At 42.0% G+C, this 21,169-nt stretch overlaps 1 protein-coding gene across 6 annotated transcripts in view; it reads right to left on the minus strand.

Moving 5' to 3' along the window:
- Positions 1-2,803: 2,803 nt before the first annotated feature.
- The window catches only part of NADK2 (NAD kinase 2, mitochondrial), a 63,710-nt gene continuing 45,344 nt past the window's right edge, over positions 2,804-21,169 (minus strand). For 5 of the 6 annotated variants that reach the window (XM_073343761.2, XM_073343757.2, XM_073343762.2 and 2 more), the window contains 5 exons: positions 18,890-19,033; positions 16,963-17,018; positions 16,819-16,872; positions 16,204-16,327; positions 2,804-6,121 (listed from right to left, as the gene is read on the minus strand). In XM_073343761.2, coding sequence (XP_073199862.1) covers positions 5,983-6,121; positions 16,204-16,327; positions 16,819-16,872; positions 16,963-17,018; positions 18,890-19,033 — 517 coding nt within the window. In that variant the 3' untranslated portion in view covers positions 2,804-5,982. The remainder of the gene's footprint in view (positions 6,122-16,203; positions 16,328-16,818; positions 16,873-16,962; positions 17,019-18,889; positions 19,034-21,169) is intronic. The other variant, XM_073343758.2, reaches the window with a different exon arrangement.

A 21,169-nucleotide genomic window follows, 5' to 3' on the forward strand; every position in this document is an offset into this window, starting at 1 on the left:
CTGCCTGAGTAAGGTCTTCATAGCATGGGATCCTAAAGACTTAATTTATAATTATAAAGACAAAGGCATTAAGGGCTGAAGTGTTCTCTGCATAACTTCATACATTTAAAAAAAAACTTAGGTTTAACACAGTTGCATGTGTTTCATAGTTTAGGAAACTACAACAAAACTAAAGTTGATAAGTAATAAATCTAGATCAAGTAAAAGTCTTTAAGCTTGGAATACAGAAGAGTATTATAACTTGTATTTCTCTCCATAACTATTGTACTAGCAAAAGCTACAGCATTTCACTGTTGTACTCCAATAAACTAATTTTTAAAAAATCAACCCCCCTCTTGCTGTGGTAACAGGAAAGTAACTTGAATAAAATATCAGTTACCTGTGGAATGGGATACACTTGAAGTGCACTAAAAGCTGTAGCTATGGATAAGTATACTTGGACTACACTCTTACTTTAGGTCTGTCTTATTTGAAGACTTTCACAACATGCTACTGTGTTCATCAAGATCGGGATGGTGCAAATCTGTCAGAGTAAGATGCAAAAACCTACTTTAACTGAGCTCTTCCACACCCTCACCAAGGGACTGGGGGAAAATGGAGCATGGGAGAAAAACCTGAAGTCCATACAACCTAAAGTGAGGTACAAGTCTGTACACTGAAATTAAACTCACAGCATGGTGATGGAATAGAAAATGCTTTAAATCCTGTCCAAATTAAATATTTAAGATAAGTATGTTGGGAAGAGTCAACATGACTATTTATAAAAGGAAATCATGCCTCACCCATTAGAACTCTTTGAGGGTCTCAACAAGCATGTGGATATGGGTAATCCAGTGTACTTGGACTTTCAGAAGTCCTTCAGTGAGGTCCCACCTCAAAGGCTCTAAAGCAATATCAAGTAGTCATGGGATAGAGGTCCTTATGGATCAGTAACTGGAGAGGATAGCTAGGGAACAAAGGGCAGGAGTAAAACCAACAGTTTTCACACTGGAAAGAAGTAAATAGCAGGGTCCACAAAGGATCTATACTGTTCAGCATATTCATAAATGATCTGGAAAAGGGAGTAAACAGTAAGGTGGCAAAGTTTAGATGATACTCAAGACAGTCAAGTCAAAAGCAGACTACAAAAAGTTAAAGGGCTCCCACAAAACAGCAGATGAAATTCAGTGTTGATAAATACAATAATCCCAACTATATATACAAAAATGCAGTCTAACTTAGCACTTACCACTCAAGAAAGATCTTGGATATCATGGGATAGTTCCCTGAAAACATCCACTCAATGTGCAGTAGCAGTCACAAAAGCTAACAATGTTAGGAACCATTGGGAAAGGGATAGACATGACAGTAAATAAAAAAGCCACTATATAAATGCATGGTATGCCCACACATTGAATACTGTGTGTAGTTCTAGTCAACTCATCTCATAAAAGATATTAGAATTAGAAAAGGTGCAGAGAAGTTCAACAAGAATTAAAAAAGGGCAGGGAACAGCTTCCATGAGAAAAAATTTAAAGAAGACTAGTACTGTTCAGTTTAGAAAAGAAATGACCGGGGGGTTGGGGGGCATGAGACATGTCTATAAAATCATGAATGGTGTGGAGACAGTGAATAGGGAATTTATGTCTTCATATAAACACAAGAACCAGGGGGTCATCCAATGAAATTAATAGCCAACAGGTTTAAAACAAACATAAGAAAGTACTTCAACATACAATCAACCTATGGAACTCATTGCCAGGATGGTGTGAAGGCCAAAAGTATAACTGGGTTCAAAAAAGAATCAAATAAGTACATGGAGAATAGACCCATTAATGGCTATTAGCCAAGATGGTCAGGGACACAACTCCATGTTCTGGCTATCCCTGAACTTCTGACTGCCAGAATCTGGGACTGGACAATAAGAGATGGATCATTCGATAATTGCCTTGTACTGTTCATTCTCTGTGAAGCATCTGGCACTGCCCACTGTCAAAGACAGTATAGTGGGCTAGATGGACCACTGGTCTGACCCAGGACAGCCATTCATACATTAACAAAAAAATCTAGCTCTCATTATATGGACAAGTGTGTAAAGATAGTTTAATTGTTTGAAAAAAAAGATTCAGTACTATTATGTAGATATAAATCAAGCAAAGCTTGCTGTAACCATAGTAGTCGCTTACAGGAAATCCTGAAACATTTATAATCACCATATTGGATTGAGCTCTCTTACCTCCAGCACTGGCTCCGCAGCTCCCATTGGCTGGGAACCGCAGCCAATGGGAGCTGCGGGGGCGGTGCCTGCAGGTGTGGGCAGCATGCACCACGCAGAGCCACCTGGTCCCTCCGCCTAGGGGCTGCACATGGTGGTCGCTTCTGGGAGCAGCACAGAGCCAGGGCAGGCAGGGAGCCTGCCTTAGCCCCGCTGTCCCGGCGACTGGGAGCCACCTGAGGTGAGCTCCGCCCAGCCGGAGCCTGCACTCCAAACGCCCTGCCCCAGATCATAACCCTCTCCCGCACCCCAACCCACTCCCCACCCCAGAGCCCCCCCCACACCCTGAACCCCACCCCAGAGCCTAGGGGAAGCCCAGAGCCTCCATGCCCTCTGGGGGCCTGGAGCCGCAAGCATCAGCTTGCCCTGCTGTGGGGGGAAGTCCAGAGCCTCTGCACCCCCCCGCAGTGCTGTGTGTAGCCCACGACTGATTTTTTTCTGTGGGTCAGTGGCCCGTGATTGAAAATTGGTTCCCCACCCCTGCTATAAAGAAATGTTTCCTGCTTAGCCAAATACTAATGAACATTGGAAAAACTGCATATCAAGTCAAAAGATTTCAATAAATATTTAAAAGAGCACTTGCAAGATACAGATAAGTACAAGGCGTTAAACAGTTTCATGTAACTCTTCAGATTTCATTTATTACATGTCTGTATCAACATACCACTTTCTTTTTAAAAAGCAAAGAATGTCAAATTTTAGTTTAGCAAAACGTTAAGTGGTGTTAACTATCGCTTAACCGAAACGTTCTGGATTGAGCAGGCTGCTAAAACACCTTTGGATTTTGGAGTTAGCACCTGTTTGGATGGACAAAGCAGTTAGATTGTGTGACTTCTGTCAAAGAAGTATCCTAGACTATCAGATCAGTTGTTTATATTACATTCCTTTATAAACACTAGAATTTACCAAATTTTAAAGGGATGTTTACACTTAATTTGTATAATACACATAAGCTCTTCCTACTGATTTGTCCAATATGGATTTTTGACCCCATGCTAGTATTTCTAATGAGCACAAACTAACAGTTCCGTCTCATTACTTAAGTTTGTGCACCAGCATCAAGAGCAGCAGAAATACAATAAGTGATTAACTTCAGCTACAAAGCCAGTAGAGGGCACAAAAGAGCAGTTCAGGTCCACTAACTCATTCGGTGGTCTTTTTTAATAGTTATGAATCCAACTGATATTTCATACCAAAGCTTAAAAGCAGGTCAAAGACTGGAACTATACTACTTGGCAGTGTTGCTTTTAAGACACAGCATTCTCAATTTAAGGGTCTGAAACTCAAAAGCAAAAAAAACTCATTTTGTTTAATCCATCCATCCCGTTCTAAATATTACAGCACATGATATCTATCCTCATTTGTTTGGAGAGTCTTCACAATTTTGGCTGAGTGGAAGATATAGTTTTTGCCCTACTTTTCAGTGTTCTTACTTTAGTAAGTTAAATCATACTATTATTTAACTTTAGTTTAAACGCCATAAAAATAAAGTGTTCTTAAAAGGTATTTAAATACTTAAAAGAGCTATTTTGGGGTTAGCGCATTTAAAGTGCATATTTACATGGAGGAGTTGCAACACTTCAATCAGCAGCAGTGGATATTTGCCAAACAACCTATCCATTGACAGAATGCAGAAACTACTGTTGAAAGGGGGATTCTTTTTTACATAACAATGAATTTACTGGAATACTCTGGTTCCTGCACAGTCACATCTCTCTTTTGAAAAAGGGATTAATCCACAATGTGTACTAACATTCAGTTTTAGAACAAATTTGCAGGTTTTTTGCATTAGACATGTAGAAGAGCATCAGTTTGGTAACAGTAAAGCCCAATAGTTTCAATGGCTTCAAAAGAGCTTATTGGGCTATTCTGACTCCACCTTCCCACTTGCAGCCCAAAGAGCTTTCAAGTGGACATTTATGCCACATTTCAGCCTACAGCATTTTTTTTTTTTTTTTAAAGAAAAGGTTGTATCTAAAGTGTACATAAACCTGTAACTATAACTGATCTCATTACAATGGCATCATTGGTTCAACCATCTCAGGGCTATCCTCTTAACATTTAATTGGAGTTTAACTTTTCAAGCTGAGTACAGAAAAAATAAGCCTATTTAAACTACTTATTTGATAATAAGGGTAAAATCATTCATCTACTTGCTCCACCTGTAAAGTAAGAGTTTATCATTTCAAAATGTAAACAATAAATACATTGACTGCCATTAGAATTTCTGAGTAAATCTGCAGTATACATTTCTTCAAACAAGAATCATTTGAAGAGTAACTTCTGAAATAAAAGTTAATTCTACAGTAGAAACAAGCCCTTTTTGTTGCTATTAAGTCACATGCATAAAATTCAAACTGCTATTTGCCCAGTTCTGCCCTGCAATCCACATGCTACTCAGAACACCACCTTTCCAGAGATGATCATGGAGTTGTTTACTGTTTCTGTGGCTAACAATGGGCTTTTCCCTTTTGCAGACACATTGTGCTTAAATACTTATCTGCATAATGAAGTTGTGTGTATGGGACCAAAAGAATAAATTGGTCAGTCAGTCGAGAGTGTCAGCAGAATAATTTAGCACTCATATAGGGCTCTTTATGCATAAATATCAAAGTATTTAATTTCCCTTCAAAATACTATCTCCATTCTACAAATGGGGAAAACAGGTATAGAGGTTAATCCTGTGCCTCTTCCATTAGACCCTAATGTCTCCCATACATGTTTGGCATACAAAAAGAATGGTATGTGATTTCTCTGCATTTTCAGAAGTATAGCTATGAAGCAGATCAAGTACTCAATTTAAAACCAAGTCACTTTACTTACTAACTCCAAATACCGCTTTTTAAAACCCAAACTATATAATTCTATACCATTCTCTTCAACTGTCTGATTGACAGAACACTTGCTGGCCAGTTAATGTATTCATTGAAGCAGCATAATTTATTGTAGTTAAAATAATTTGTATTAAAAAAAGAGATTTATAGCAGGCAACAACAACAAAAATCTAGATTTCAGATGAAACATAGGGAAGAGTTACCTCACTCAAAATAAATTAGTTTTTTTAGTCACTGGAACAAACACTTTCCAAAAAAAAGTCTTGAAGTAAATACCAAAAGAGTAGAAAAATCACTGGAAGAGCTGAAACATCTACCACAAACCATACCACAAAGTAGTGTTATAAAATTTTGAAGAGGGTAAAAAAAAAATCTCCATTTCAGTTAGGCCAACATCAGCATTTATTTTCCAAAGTCTATTCTTTATGCTTGCATCAACTCAATGAATCTTAGCGTACTTTTCTGTAAAAGTATAATATGTATGAACAGTTGAGGTGTTTGGTTCATTCAGTTCCAGACTGCTATTAAAAACCTGTACAGTTGAATATTCAAGGCTAACCACTTTATTTCATTTGAACCCATCTACCTAATTTTTAAAAAAAGTGTTCTGTCACATTCATCTTAAAAGGTTAAAAAAATCACATTTCACTGAAGTTGGATACACTTCCTTTGTGTCAGGTGCAATAAAGCTCAAAAAACAGTTTTTTCCAAGACTTCCCCATCCCAGGGATGGGAAATTATTTCAGGTCACTTTTCTCAATATTCTTGCATCAAGAGAAGCAAATTTTCCAACACAAAATAATGCAGCATTCTGATGTACTGTCTATCTCTGCAGTGAGTCCCTTCTCTGGGTGCAGGATTTAGTAGGATTTCAACAGAATGTATGACATTTCTTCATTCTTCTAGCAAAACAGTGCGCAATGCATCTTCTGTATTGATCAATATTGAAGCTATTGCCCCATCATTAAACTCAAAAGAAATTCCTCCATCTACCACCATACAGGCATCCCAACAACGTGATCGGACACAAACCCTGCAAAAAAAGAGACAAGTCATCAAGTGTTACACTCAGATTTCCTATAAAATATTTAGAAAATACACTACAGTATCGGACAAAGGGTTAGTTCTAATAGACTGAATAGCCCCTTTTGTTTTATGTGTTAGTAAATCAGAAAAAACATCGCAAGCCAGGGTGGATAAAAATAGATTTTTTAAAATTTAAGTTAAATACGTTTATTTTAAAATAATCAATTTTTTTAAAATAAACCTATTTAAAATTACATTTGAAACTGACAGTCTACTTTAAGGCCTAAATTTACTATAATCTATTAAAATAATTTAAATTAAATAAAAAATATTAAGCAGTATGTTTAAAACTTGCCAGCAAACATCTATAAAGTCAAAGCACTGAACTGGTGGAAGTCACTGGGTCAGCAGAAGGAACTAGAAATGGTTGAACTGCAGAACCCGCTTTTGACAGCAGCAGCCTCTTCTGTACATAAAGAATATTTTATTTATTTCAGTTTATTCAACTAGTTCAATTAAATGACTACTTAATCCAACACTGAGACATTAATTGGAAGTTAGAAAAGCAGGACAGCTTGTTTTCCCTCTTCCAATCTACAAATAAAAACTAGATGAGATCGACTAGTTCTAAAATCTTGTAAGACATGGTGACCAGAAACAATCTGTTCAACTCAGTTCATACAGATGACACTTACTTTAATAAATCAGTTTTAAATGCAAAACATGTTTTGATAAGAAAAAAGTTTATCATAAAATGTATGTATCCAGCACATTTAAAGTAATTTTATTTAACTAATAAAATCATTTTACAATGTTTCTGTTTGTATATTAATTGAATTTGAATTTCCATCCAAATAGAGCTTGGCACAAATCACAAGTAAAATAATTAACCATCTAGTACAGTGTTTTTCAACCTTTTTTCATTTGCAGACCCTTGCACTTCGAATGGAGTTTCGGACCCTTTTGGAAATCTTAAGGCATACTTTGCAGACCCTTCAGAGGTTTGCAAACTACAGGTTGAAAACCAGTGATTTAGTAAATAAGAAATGCGTCATTCATTTTGCAACGTAATTAGAAGTTGAAAACGAATAATCCTAATAAGTGTAAAATAAGCTATATAAAAAAAGGTATATAGATATAATATATGTTCCTAGTTAGCAAAAAGAAACAGTAAATTTAGTGTAAATGCTGTATTTAATTGCAAACCAACCACTAAGAAAAGAAAGTTACCTTTTCCATAACTGGCGTTCTTTGAGATGTATTCTTTATGTCTATTCCACAATAGGTGTGCGTGCTCACCATGTGCACCAGTGTTGGAAGTTTTTCCCCTAGCAGTACCCGTAGGAGAGCGCCTCTAGCGACCCCTGGAGTGGCGCCTCCACGGGGCGGTATAAGGGGCGCTGTGCACTCCCCCCACCATCAGTTCCTTCTTGCCAGACAACTCCGATAGAGGAGAAGGAGGGCGGGATGTGGAATAGACATGAGCAACACAACTCGAAGAACACCAGTTAAGGAAAAGGTAACCGTCTTTTCTTCTTTGAGTGATTGCTTATGTGTATTCCACAACAGGCAATTCCAAGCTATATTTGTTGGCGGTGGGTAGGAGTTCACAGACTCTTGGGATGGAGGCTGGCCAGGCCAAACCCAGCGTCCTCCTTGGTTTGGGAGACTATCACATAATGCAAGGTTAATGTGTGAACTGAAGACCATGTGGCAGCCCTACAAATATCCTGAATGGGGACATGGGCCAAAAAGGCAGCCGACGAGGCCTGCGCCCTAGTCGAGTGTACCCTTACAATTGGTGGCGGAGGAATTCCCGCCAGGTCATAACAGGTATGGATGCACGAGGTCAGTGGAGATCGGCCAACCTTTCATGCATTCGGCCGACGTGATGAAGAGCTGTGAGGACTTCCTGAATGGCTTAGTCCGCTCCAGGTAAAAAGCCAGAGCCTGTCTCACATCCAGCGTGTGGAGGCGGCGCTCCTCACTGGATGCATGGGGCTTGGGGCAGAGGACTGGTAGAAAAATGTTCTGACCCATGTGATAGGCGGAGACCACCTTCGGGAGGAACGAGGGGTGTAGGCAGAGCTGGACCTTATCTTTATGAAACACCGTGTACAGGGGTTCGGAGGTCAGGGCCCTGAGTTCTGAGACCTGCCTAGCCGACGTGATCGCCACCAGGAAGCCTACCTTCCACGAGAGGTGTGACCAGGAGGATGTAGCTAGCAGCTCAAACGGGGGGCCCGTGTGGCAGTCCAGCACCAGGTTCAGGTCCCACTGGAGGACTGGGGGCCGAACGTACGGGAAGAGACTATCCAACCCCTTAAGGAATTAGCCAGTCATAGCATCGGAAAATACCATGTGGCCCTGCACCGGTGGATGGAAGGCCGATATGGCCACCAGGTGCACCTTGACTGACGAGGGTGCCAGGCCCTGGGCTCTAAGATGAAGGAAGTAGTCCAGAATAAGCTGGATCGGGGCAGCCACTGGGGACACTCCCCGCTCGTCCACCCATCTGGAAAAACCAAGACCACTTTGCCAAGTAGGCTCGGCATGTGGAGGGCTGCCTGATTTCCAGTAGGACGCGCTGAACCCCTTCCGAGAACGTCTTTTCTTCCCTACCTAACCATTGAGCAGCCACGCCGTGAGGTGGAGTGCCACAAGGTTGGGGTGGAAGAGGCAGCCCTGGTCCTGGGAGAGCAGGTCCGGGCAGGCTGGCAACAACCACGGCGGGGCAACCACCAGGCCCGTGAGGGTCCCATACCAATGCTGCTTGGGCCATGCCAGGCAATCAGGAAGACCCAGGCCTTGTCCGTCTTTATCTTTTCCAGGACCATGCTGATCAGCAGGAATGAGGGGAAGGCACAGAGAAACTGGCTTGACCAGGACAGGAAGAAGACATCGGAAATAGCGCCCTGTCCCAGCCCCCCCTGAGCAGAACCGGGGACAGCGATGGTTCTGCCGAGTTGTGAACAGGTCCACCTCTTGGAGAAGTCGGTGTACCCCCTCTGGGTGGAGAGACCACTCGTGCTGAGAGGAGAAGTTCCTGCTCAGGTGATCCACCTGGGCATCCAGCAGATGGAAGGCCTGTAGGCAGATGATGTGGGCTATACAAAAGTCCCACAACCTGAGAGCTTTGCGGCAGAGGGAAGAGGATCTGTCCCCGCCCTGCCTGTTGATGTAGAACATTGAGGCCGTGTTTTCTGTGAGGAACCTGACCACCCGGCCCTCCAGGTGCGAACGGAAGGCCATGCATGTCAGCCGCACCATCCTGAGCTCCTTGACATTTATGTGTAGGGTCAAATCCTGAGCCAACCACAGACCTTGGGTCTGAACGCTCCCCACATGGGCCCCCTACCCCAGGTCTGATCCTTCGGGGCCCTGACCCTGAATGGGAGCCCCTGGAGCATATTTCTCAGGGAGGACCACCACCTTAGGGAGGCAAGCACTGGCTCGGGCACCATGAGGACTTTGTCCATCCTGTCCCTGGCCTGGGAGAACTCCGAGGCCAACCAGAACTGGAGGGGTCTCATCCTGAGTCTGGTGTGGCAGACCACATACATGCACGCCAACATGTGACCCAAGACCTGGAGGCACGCTCTGGCTGTTATCACTGGAAACCTTGTGACCGTGTCGATGAGCCCTTTCAGGCTCTCGAACCTGTCCAGTGGGAGGGAGGCTCCCTTTCAGGCCATGCAGCTTTGTATCCGTTTGTTCCGCAAACAGAGCTTTGCCATCAAATGGGAGGTCCGCGCATCGCTGTGCAAAGAGCAGGAGCCACAACACTCGTCTCATGAATACCGCAGAGGCCATGGACCGCGCGGCCGTATCCACTGCATCTGGAGCTGCCTGCAGGGTTGCCCTGGCAGCCGCTGTGCCCTCCTCCCCCAGCACTTTGAACTCCTTCGTGTTGCGCTCCATGAGTAAGTCCTCAAACTTGGGCAAGGAGCCCCACAGATTGAACTAATACCAGCCTAGGAGAGCCTGGTGGTTCGCCACTCATAACTGGAAGCTCGAGGACGAATAAATTTTCCTTCCAAATCAGTCCAGCCTCCTTCAATCTTTATTTTTCGGGGTAGAGGCTGGTTGGCCCTGCCGATCCCTGTGGTTGAGTGTATAAGTATTCATGTGCCTTCGTGGGTACAAAATACTTGTGTGCTGCTCTCTTAGAGATGGGGGCCAATGAGGCCGGGGTTTGCCACAGGGCACTTGAAATTTTTGCCACCCCTTCGTGGAGAGGCAAGGCCACCCTGCCCAGTGCCAAGGAGGACAGCACGTTAAACAGGGAGCCCAAGGGCTCCTCCATCTCCTCCGCTTGGAGGTGGAGGCTCGATGCCACCCTTTTAAAGAGTTCTTGGTGGGCCCTAAAGTCCTCCTGCGGAACGGAGGGAGAAGGGGCTGTAATCGCCTCATCTGGGGAGGGTGAGGAGGCCGGTGCGGTACTTTGTGTGTCCACTGGCACCGGAGGGTCCACCACATAGTAGCTCTCCAGGCACAGTCCCAAGGATGTACGTCCCACCAACTCCTTCCTCGGGGGTCTGGAGAGGGAGGCCGATAGTCCTTCCAAGGCTCCGGCCACCGAGCAAGCCCCCACCGGGGGCTGCGTCGGGGGCCACGGCGCCCACTGGTACCATTGGGCCGACCACGGGGCCCGGTGCCACTGCACCTGCTGCAGCACCAGGGGAGCCAGCTGCTCGGTCTGGCTGGCTTGGCCCATCGATGGACGACTACAAAGGGAGGCCGGGCTGACATATGACCCGCTGCTGTCCTGGACCTGGAGGAGTGGCAGAGCCGGGAGCGGTGCTGACCATGGGACCATGATCCCAACATGAAGGACCAGTACCATCAGTAAACTGCGATTGACTCCAACAGGCGGACCCACAATGGCGAGACGCCGGCAATCGACGCCCGGGACTGCAGAGGCAGTGCCGAGGCGGGGTCCTGGAGCAGGATGACGAACGGGAACGACGTCGACGCCCGTGCCGTGACAGGCTGCGATAGCCCTTCGTAGGTGAGGACCTATGGCGTTGTCTGCCTCGGTCCTGCTGGTATTCGCTTCTCGAGGCAGAGTGGTGCGGAGAGTCCTGATCGGATGGAACCCAGCCAGACAGGCTGATGGAAGTTGAGGGCAATCCACGTGGACTCTGCCCTGAACGGTCGCTGGGTGGCGAATGGCATCTGGAACGTTCCTTCGACCAAGACCGGTACTGAGCCGGGGCGACTGTGGAGATCCCAGTGGCAGCTTGCCTCTGGAGTGCGGGGCCGACACCAGTGGTGCTCCTGGTACCGGCATGGACATAACATCCCGGGCCGCTTGCAGGGCCTCCAGTGTGGAGGACATCTGGGGAGGCCTGCTCCGAATGGGCCAGGCTACTCCACTCGACTTGAGTCAGAGGTCTAGGGGCCAGTTGGGACTGAGGACTGCCCGACATGGGTCTAGCCCCTGTCCCAGGTTTACTCTGGTGCTGTGGCGAGGAAAGCCTCTTCCTAGGCTTCTCGGAGAGTCCCACGAACAGGGAGTGGTGCCAGTTAGTTGATGGGTCACCACGCACCAACACCGCGGTACCCGGTGCCAACTTGGAGCAGTGCACCGGAGCCAGGGTCAGCGCCGACTCCGTAAGAATAGCCCGGAGCCTAATGTCCCTTTCTCTCTTGGTCCAAGGCTTAAATGACTTGCAAATCATGCAGTGATCGCTGAGATGGGTTCCCCCCAAACAGCGTAAACAGTCTGCATGTGGATCACTCACTGGCATAGATTGCCTACAAGTGTCACACAACTTAAAACCCGGGATGCGCTCAGGCGCTTTGGCTAAACTAGACTAAATAACTACCTACAGGTACCAACACTGAACAAACAAGAAGTACTGGGGACGAGCTACAGCAAAGCTGGAGCAGAGCAGTCCTGACGCACCTTCACTGGCAGCAAGAAGGAACTGAGGGTGCGGGGACCGCGCAGCGCCCCTTATACCACGCCATGGAGGTGCCACTCCAGGGGTTGCTAGGGGCGCTCCCCTATGGGTACTGCTAGGGGAAAAACTTCCGGCACCAGTGCACATGGTGAGCATACACACCTATTGTGGAATACATATGAGCAATCACTCAAAGAAGAATCAACTACACTTGAAGAAAATAACTTAACTACAAATGCAAAACAAGGTTAAAAATCAATTATTTATATCAATTATTCAATTAAATCAATTTAAATCAATCCTCCCTGTCTCCATCCATATAGAATCCCACTGAAAGAATGTACTATCCTTTAAGCATCTTTTCAAACGAACTTCAAACTGTACTAAACAGTAAAAAATTTACAGTATTAGCACTTTGCTTAGGAGAGGGAAGGAATCTACATGAAGGATGAAAGTAGCCATCCAAATGCCATCCAGCCAGAATTATATTGTCTGCTAGAAAAGGAAGACAGCCTACATAGTGCGACTGATCAAATAATGAGAATGCTGTTGCTCAGTTAAGTTTTGAAAGGAAGCTACAATTAAACCCATTTAATACTGACTTGCTTAATGGAAGATTTATGTTCCGTGTAGTTTTGTAAGAAACCAGTTCAGCACAATGCTACCTATTTGATGTCCAATTAAAGTCATGAGCATCAATTCATCATTGCATACCGCACAAGCAATTTCAGTATTTCTAATCAGCAGCACTAGTGATTTTCAAACAAGGTGAAAGGTTTAAACATTCTTCACTGTATGCAAAACAGATGTGGGCAGATGGGAATGATTTTGCCTTTTACCACTAAAGAACTGCAAGCTTGAAAGTGATATTGCTTATTGGAAAATCCCTTATGTAGAACTGGCTGATTACTGTCAATATTAAATGAGTTTGACTACATGTATTTTAAGCTAAAACTTTACCTATAAATTTTCTAGAAGCACCCTCTTCTAATACTGAACAAAACACCAACAGACATTGCCACTATCATATTCTTCCAGTTAACTTACCTTTAAAATGAAAAGGAATTCAACTGTTGGGGTTTATCCTTCAGAATGTGTAGAAAGTGAGAGTGGTATAAATAAAAAATAAGTTTTCAAAAATGTCACACTGACCAAAAATGCGACAGCAATTAAAGCAAGAAGAATCCTAAAGCCATAAATCTACACTTACGCATATGGGGGACTTCTGTGAGCAGGGATGGATTAAGGCAGAGATGAGCACTATAGTCACAAGCCCTGGTCCCAGATCCAACACAATAAAGTCAGAATGTAAATGTTCATTTAAAAAAAAGGAAAGTTTCTATCCTTACCGTCACAAGGAAAATATGACTCAAGTATACCTGATGCAGTGATGTCTGCCTGAGAGTGCAGAAAGTCTGAAACAATAGCTCCGAGAGGTGTGAACTGGCCTATGTATCACCCCCAGAAACTGGAATGAGAGTGTGACAGAAGAATGCAGTAAGCCCAGCCCACACACCCATGCAGACTCACCCCCACTACTAAGTTCCTACTGGCCCTTACCCCTGCTGCTCCCAGGGAGAGGGAGGCTCCTGCTGCCACTCCTGGGGGATGTTAATGGGGCGACTGCCACAGCCTCTCCATCACCATCACTTCAGATGGGGTGGCAGGACCACAATAAGAAAAGAGGGCTTCAGGGGGCCTTGTGTTGGGGTATAACTAGCACCCCAGATCGTCTTAATCTAGTTTTGACCCCCATGCACAATCCGCATGTAGTAAAAACTATTTTGAAACACTGCTCTATTGTACATTATCTAGAACCCAGAACTTTGCCATCTGTAATAAGAAGTACAATGCAACCATTTAGAAGAATGAATTAATATAACATAAGAACGGCCATACTGGGTCAGACCTAAAGTCCATCAAGCCCAGTATCTTGTCCTCTGACAGTGGCCAATGGCAGGTGCCCCAAAGGGAATGAACAGACAGGTTAGCATCAAGTGGTCCATGCCATAACCCAATCCCAGCTTCTGGCAAACAGAGGCTAGGGATACCACTGATGGACCTATCTCCCTTTTGAACCCCGTTATAGTATTAGCTTTCACAACACCCTCTGGCAAGGAGTTCCAGAGGTTGACCGTGCGTTGCGTGAAAAAATATTTTTGTGTTAGATTTAAACCTGCTACCTATTAATTTCATTTGGTGGCCCCTTGCTCTTTTATTATGAGGAGGAGTAAATAACACTTCCTTATTTACTTTCTCTACACCAGTCATGATTTCATAGATCTTGATCAGATCCCCCCTTAGTCATCTCTTTTCCAAGATGAAAAGTCCTTGTCTTATTAATCTCTCCTCATTCGGAATCTGTTCTATACCCCTAATCATTTTTGTTGCCCTTTTCTGAACCTTTTCCAATTCCAATATATCTTTTTTGAGATGGGGCGACCACATCTGTATGCAGTATTCAAGGTGTGGGCATACCATGGATTTATATAGCAGCAATATATTTTCTGTCTTATTATCTATCCCTTTCTCAATGACTCCCAACATTCTGTTCACTTTTTTTTGACTGCCGCTGCACACGGAGTGGATGATTTCAGATAAATATTCAGAAAAATATCATTTTTCTAATGACAACCAATGAATGTCATTAATGTCTGTTTATCACGGCTCATATCTTATAACATAAATATATTCAAGTATTACAATAGCTCAGTATAACCTAAACTTCAGGCCAAAAGCCTTCAGAAACAGACACCTTCTTCCAACCATGCTTAAAGTAGGAAAAAAGCTCCAGTAAAGCCAAAGACCAATCCTGGTCTTCATGTGATCTCAAAAAAGGTTAATTTAAACATAGCTTTTATATTTCTACTTGATTATCCTCTTACTTTTGAGGTACAGTCAAATGTCCTGCCCCCTGCCTCTGATGGAAGGAATAGGTCCCTGTCAATCTTTTCTGGTACGAAATGGTAACTCCTTAAACGTTCCAAAGCACCACCCTCAGAAACAATGCTACCAATCTCTGGCCTGGGTGGACTGCTGTTGCAGGGGTAGAGTTCACCACTTTTCATTGGTAAAGCTTTTGTCGCTCGGGGTATGAAAAAAAAAAAAAAGACCCCTGAGCGACAACAGTTTTACCGACAAAAAGCGCCAGTATGGACAGCTCTCTCCTGCCGATAAACAGCAGAGGCACAGCTGTGCTGTTGTAAACTGGGCAGTGTGGGCGTAGCCTTAATCTGGACAGTTTGAGGAAGACCTGTCATATTAAAAGCTTCAATATTTTCATGGGGATGAGGATGACATTTTATAGACCCTTATGTTCCGCTACCACCCATGCATTTCCTGCAAGCAAAGTCTCATTCTACTACATAGTTCCCATTAGGCAAGGGTTCTGTCCAACTTCCTAAGAAAAGGAGTTTCTAACTAGCCCACAAAAAGACAGGATCAGCCATTCCTTTGCAAGGGGGCACTGGTGTGCAGAGAGGAATGGGGAGAAAGAGGCGGCAGAGTCAGTTTTAAAGGCTGTATGAACAGTGTCCATTGCTGGGAGAAAAGAAACAGTGACTCACTCCTTTAGTGAGGGTGACTGTGATGTGACTTTTGGAAAGAATTTCATAGAAACAAAGCAATCTTAGTGGGGATGTGGGGGTGTGTGTGTGGAATTTCAAGGCTTAATCTATTAAATTGGAATGAGATTATCCAGCATTTTACCTCTCCACTGTCCCATCTTTAACTTTCTACCAAACAAACCTAGTGTAAATTTATACTCAAATAGAATGTCTCCAATACAAAATATGCAACTGGTGGTGAACACTGTTAAGAACACATTCCATATCAAAAGCTTCCTGCTTTAATAGTTTTCCTTTACTATTATTTTTTTGGGGGCCTCGATCACATTCAGACCTCAGCACTTTGAGTAAACTCCATGGTTTTGTTCACTTTAATATTGTTTATATTTTTGTCCATCTCATGTGATCTATTCAGATGAAGTGAAATTCTTTCCTTGGTCTGCACTATTAGTCCTGAAAGCATCTAAGAGAAAGGAGGACACTTGCTTCCCACTCAGTATGGACACAAAAACTTGAGTATCAAGCACATTTAAGACAAGCTCTCAGGCTACCTATTTTATTCTACATATCAGTTAAATGCTAAGTGTTCAATTACATTTATAGGCAATACTTACTTTGAAAAGAACCCACGCTGCAGACTACTTGAAAAAACCCGGTTTGCAATAGGCTCTCGAATACTGAAAAACATCTTTGGTTCTTCTGGACTATACAGCAGGGAGTCATTATATTCATTTGTTACTGTAAATACAGAAATTGGACCATCACTTTCTCTAAAGGAGTTAGTCATTCTCAAGGTTTCACATTTCAAGCAGAGGAAACAGTTCCACTATAAAACTGTTTAGAAAGCATTTATGATTTTTAGAAGTACCCAGTTAAAATTAAAAGGATACATCTTTACAGGAGGAGTCATTATAGTTCCACTGCATGACTAACCACTGACTGGCTCTCTCAATTCAGAACCATTATTCCAAGTATCCGTTCTCAATTGTAAAGATCTGAAATTCTCTACCAAAATATTTATGCCTGTTACACATTAAAGTATAAAGATTCTTGAATTGCAGATCATATGGTACATTATATTTAATTAAATGTGCTTTCTCTTAAGGAAAAACTAATCTTTAGCATAATGAAGCACTTTTAAGTGCTGTAATTGTTAAGTAATAGAATACAATAAATATGAATTATTTAAAAAATGCTATAAAACTACTAAAAATGTTATTTTCACTAACCTTTCTGTATTAGTTCCCTGCTCAAAGGAAGATTCAAGCTCTCATGCTTTTTAGCTGTTGAACCAAAGGAAGAAAAGGACCCAATTAGACATGATCATCTTCAGATAAAATTAACATGTAATGCTGTGCGTGCTGTCAACTCACCAATCTTAAGGATCTCTTCAACAGCCTGGGTAGCCACCTTGTTAATATTATAGGACCTAAACACGGAAGTAAAGATAGTGTTTGGTGAGTAACACGAGCTGACAAAATCTCTTCCATAAAGATTTCAAAATTATCGAGCAGAAAAAATGTTTGTAATCAAAGTTTAGTAAAGATGATAACCATTTCAGAAAATGCCTTAACACAACTGTTGGATTAAAAATCATCTACATTTTGGAAAGACATAAATAAAGTTATATAAACTTAATTCTGCCTCTGTCGCCATCCTTAGATCCACCAAGCAATAGCTGGCAATTGTTTTCTTTATATCTAAAAGAAAAATCAGCTCAAAACCTGCAAATTGAGCACAGTTAGTCTATGTGCATATCCCTCTTACCCTCATTCTTCCACCTACTTATTGGACGTAGGGTTGCCAACCCTCCAGGATTGTCCTAGAATCTCCAGGAACGAAAGATTAATCTTTAATTAAAGACCGTTGTGATGAAACCTCCAGGAATATGTCCAGCCAAAACTGGCAACCCTAATTGAACCCGATTGTCATATACAAAAGACTTCTTTCCATTACTTTGGAAGTGTAAAAGGGACTCAAAATGGAATATATTTATGCTTGAGTAATGTAAAGGTGCCTGAGCGTAAATTAGAATCAGGACCATTAGGTCTTCCAATTTAATAGAAGACCCAGTGGGCTGGATTCTCATTGAGGCAGGCTTTCCACCACTGAAACAAATATATATTTATGCTTTAAGGCCCTTTTATACCAAAGTAAAAGAGTCTTTGTGTAAATGAAAATCAGGCCCATTATGTTTTATATTAAATTAGATTAGAAGGCTCTGTCTTTTACTATGTTTTTACACAGTACAGTAGCACAAGGCCTTGATCCTGTATTAAATTCCTGCTCAAAGGAAGATTCAAGTTCTCATTCTTTTTAGCTGTTGAACCAAAGGAAGAAAAAAGCCCAGTTAGGATTTGGGCACTACTGGAACAAAAGCCACAGAATCTGCTATAAACTTCAACCCTTGCCATCTTATGCTCCAGATTCATTTTAAAAGTTGATGTTTCTAACACTTGAGATTGTGAAGATAATCATGAAAATAGGAATAGTGCAGTGTTGTCTTCTTGTGTGCAGGAAGCATCCATGTGACCTGCCCCATTCATCTCACTGGATTTTTAACTTTGAAATTGAGTTGTCTTTAAGTGACAACTATTTTATTGCTATCCATCTGCCATCACCCATCCAGAATCATCTGCCTAATGTACATTCCCAGCTGCCAAACACTGTAGCGGCTCGCCCTGCCTGGCTGCCAAGCCCTCCATGCTCATCCTCAACAACTACCACCTGAAATTATGTATTTTCCAATACAATAGTCTACAGCACAATGTAAACTGAAAAAATGTCTGGCCACTGTGAAACAACAATTTAATATAAAAACACACGGGCTACACTGCAATGAGTGACATGAAATTTGGTGGACTCTGCAAATCCAACAGAGGCTGGCTCTTTCCCATCCCCCCTAGGCCAACTCTCACCTCCAGGTGGCTTCCCCCTCACATTCTCCTGACTACAACCTGTGTCCCCAATGTAGTTTTCACTCTCCAGATCCTCCAAGACTTTCCCTTTACATCATGTGGTTGTCTGTCTGCCTTTCCCAGCCACGAGAGCCACGATAGGCAGAAAAACTGAGCACATATTGGTCAACAATTTTTCTTTTAAATTATGCATTAGTTATTCATCAGATAGAAACTTGTTTATGGTAACATATATTGCTCAAAATAATTGACCCGATGCGTTACAAGCTAAAGAAAATGAGCATATCAGAAAACACAGTTTTACAAACTTTAAGTCATTCAAAATTTGTTTCAGATGAGAAACATTTAGTACTTTAATATTAAAATTGTGAAACTAACTTACCAGGCTTTTGATCCTGTTCCAGTGCATACATTGAGCCCTGAACTCTTCTGCTTTTCCCATGGACCATCATCAACTGATACCTCATAGTAGGAGGCCCTATGAAGCGAGAATTTAAAACTGGGTTTGCAGGACTTATAGTTCACCCTGAATAAGACAGAACACATAGCCCTATATCAGGCATGTATAAATCTAGAAGGACCGGTTTCATATATGGCTGACAATTTCACAATAGAGTTTTGTACAGTAACTTTTGATATGGAGGTAAGTATTGCTTTGTCGTCTCATGACAGTTTTATTAAGTAAACTACTTTTCTAGCATAAAAAATAATTTGCATTGTGTTACCTGCAGGAAATCACAAAGTTAAACTATTTTGGTAACCTTTCAAAGTTGTCCAATCAACATAAATGTTAAATTTAAACATTGTGTTTCTACTACAAAATAGCTTATGACATGTTTTGAAGATACTAGTATTTTCCATATTTCAACATGAGCTTTTCTAAGCAGATTCTTCAACTGTTGATACCATTCATATTGCATTCTGTGCAAGTGAGAAATTCTTTATAGTTTATATACTGGTCACAACCTTGTGTACAGCTGGGATTTCTGTGCTTTCAGAAATGAAATTACATATGCAACTATCTCTACTTGTACAGTTCTTGAACTACTGCATAAACCATGCTAATACCGTCATTTGGTCTCATGTTACCAGATTACATCAGAAAACTCAAATTGGTAGGAAATTCCAATGAACAAAAAAATTCTAATGCCAGTAAGTAAGAGCAAAGCTTCAAACTGAATTTGTGATCACTTCAATAGCAAGTTATAAATACAGTTGGATTCTTCAAAGAGCTTTGACTTAAGTAAAATCACCAAGCTTTGTTTCTGCTCTATACAAATTCCTTCTAAACTATAAATGTAGTAAAGTAGTAGTCTTGTTACATGACTGTCTTGGAAAGTAATCATTTTTCTGTGCAATGCATTATGGTACATCTGCTAAGCTACACTGAGAGTGGCATTTTTCTTTAAGTCTCAAACTTCCCTGGCTAGAGCTGCTGAAATATGAGAGTTAGTTTATAAAATCCAATCTAGATCATGCAATCTAGCTTCCTGATAAACAGAGTATGTCAGCAGCACACAATCATAGTAACATTTGAGTCACACTTCAAAAGCTCTTATTAGAAAGTAAGCTGTGTGGATGACGAAAGCTCTTACCTAGATAGGCTAGGAAGACTATACCTTGAAAATTGGTCCTAACTGGCTTCATTTTTGTACATGAACCCAGAGCTTTGGATGAGCACATTTTTAAAGAACTCAACATAGAAAGATGGAGGAAATTGAAACCAAGTTATTAAGAAATGGAGCACAGATAAAGTGGACTAACTTGTCAAAGACGTGACAAGCACCTCAAAGCAAGTTTAGAATAGACAATTATTCCAATGTCATTACTCATTTTCTTTACTGACCTGCTGAGTAAGCTCTTGTAGGGAACTTTAAAGCCTTTCCTAGTAGGTTCTTTCCACTGTTACTGCGACAAAAGATTAAATAAGCACTTGTATATTTGTCTTTCTTGGTATTTGTAAAGCAACCATCCCTGCGGCATCTAGGCATAATCTCTAAATGATCTTCCAAGCACTGCATAAATACCAGTATTACTACTAATAGGATTACAATATAATGTACAGAAAATAGTCAATCCTAGTCACACTATCTTTGCTATAAGAATCTTTGATCCAGGACATGTTCCTAAAGGGAGACCATGTGCAACTGTGTTTGTGGAATACAACGGAACCAAAGAGTGTTTTCTACGTAATGTATAGTCAATGAGCAAAAGTACTATTTTTTAAAAAGGTGCCTGAAAAGTATTGGGATGCGTCTGTGTGTGCCTATATCTATCAAGATTATACAGAGACTGTGATGAGGAAACTTTTTTAGAATTTCATGTGGAAGTAGGTTTCAAAATTATAGAATGCAAAACATTTCACGCTTTGAATCAAGTTCCTACAGCCAGTCTGTGGTTGCGGTTCAGATGGAAGAGGAAGCACTCATGAAATATTTATACTGTTTTCAGCAGTACCAATGTCCTAGGCACTGTACAAACACAAGACGTTACACTCTAAAGGTAAAAAATTACAGATAGAAGTAAAGTGACCACGTGGTAACTGATCAGATCATGATTTATGATAATGTTTTAACTGCCCATCCCACAACACTGCCATGATCAGTTGATTGGGTATCACAGGTAGGTCTCCAGGAAGGATTTGAATGTGGAAAAAGCAACA

Source organism: Lepidochelys kempii, chromosome 5 (assembly GCF_965140285.1).
Source record: "Lepidochelys kempii isolate rLepKem1 chromosome 5, rLepKem1.hap1, whole genome shotgun sequence".
In the NCBI taxonomy this organism is placed as follows: Eukaryota; Metazoa; Chordata; order Testudines; family Cheloniidae; genus Lepidochelys; species Lepidochelys kempii.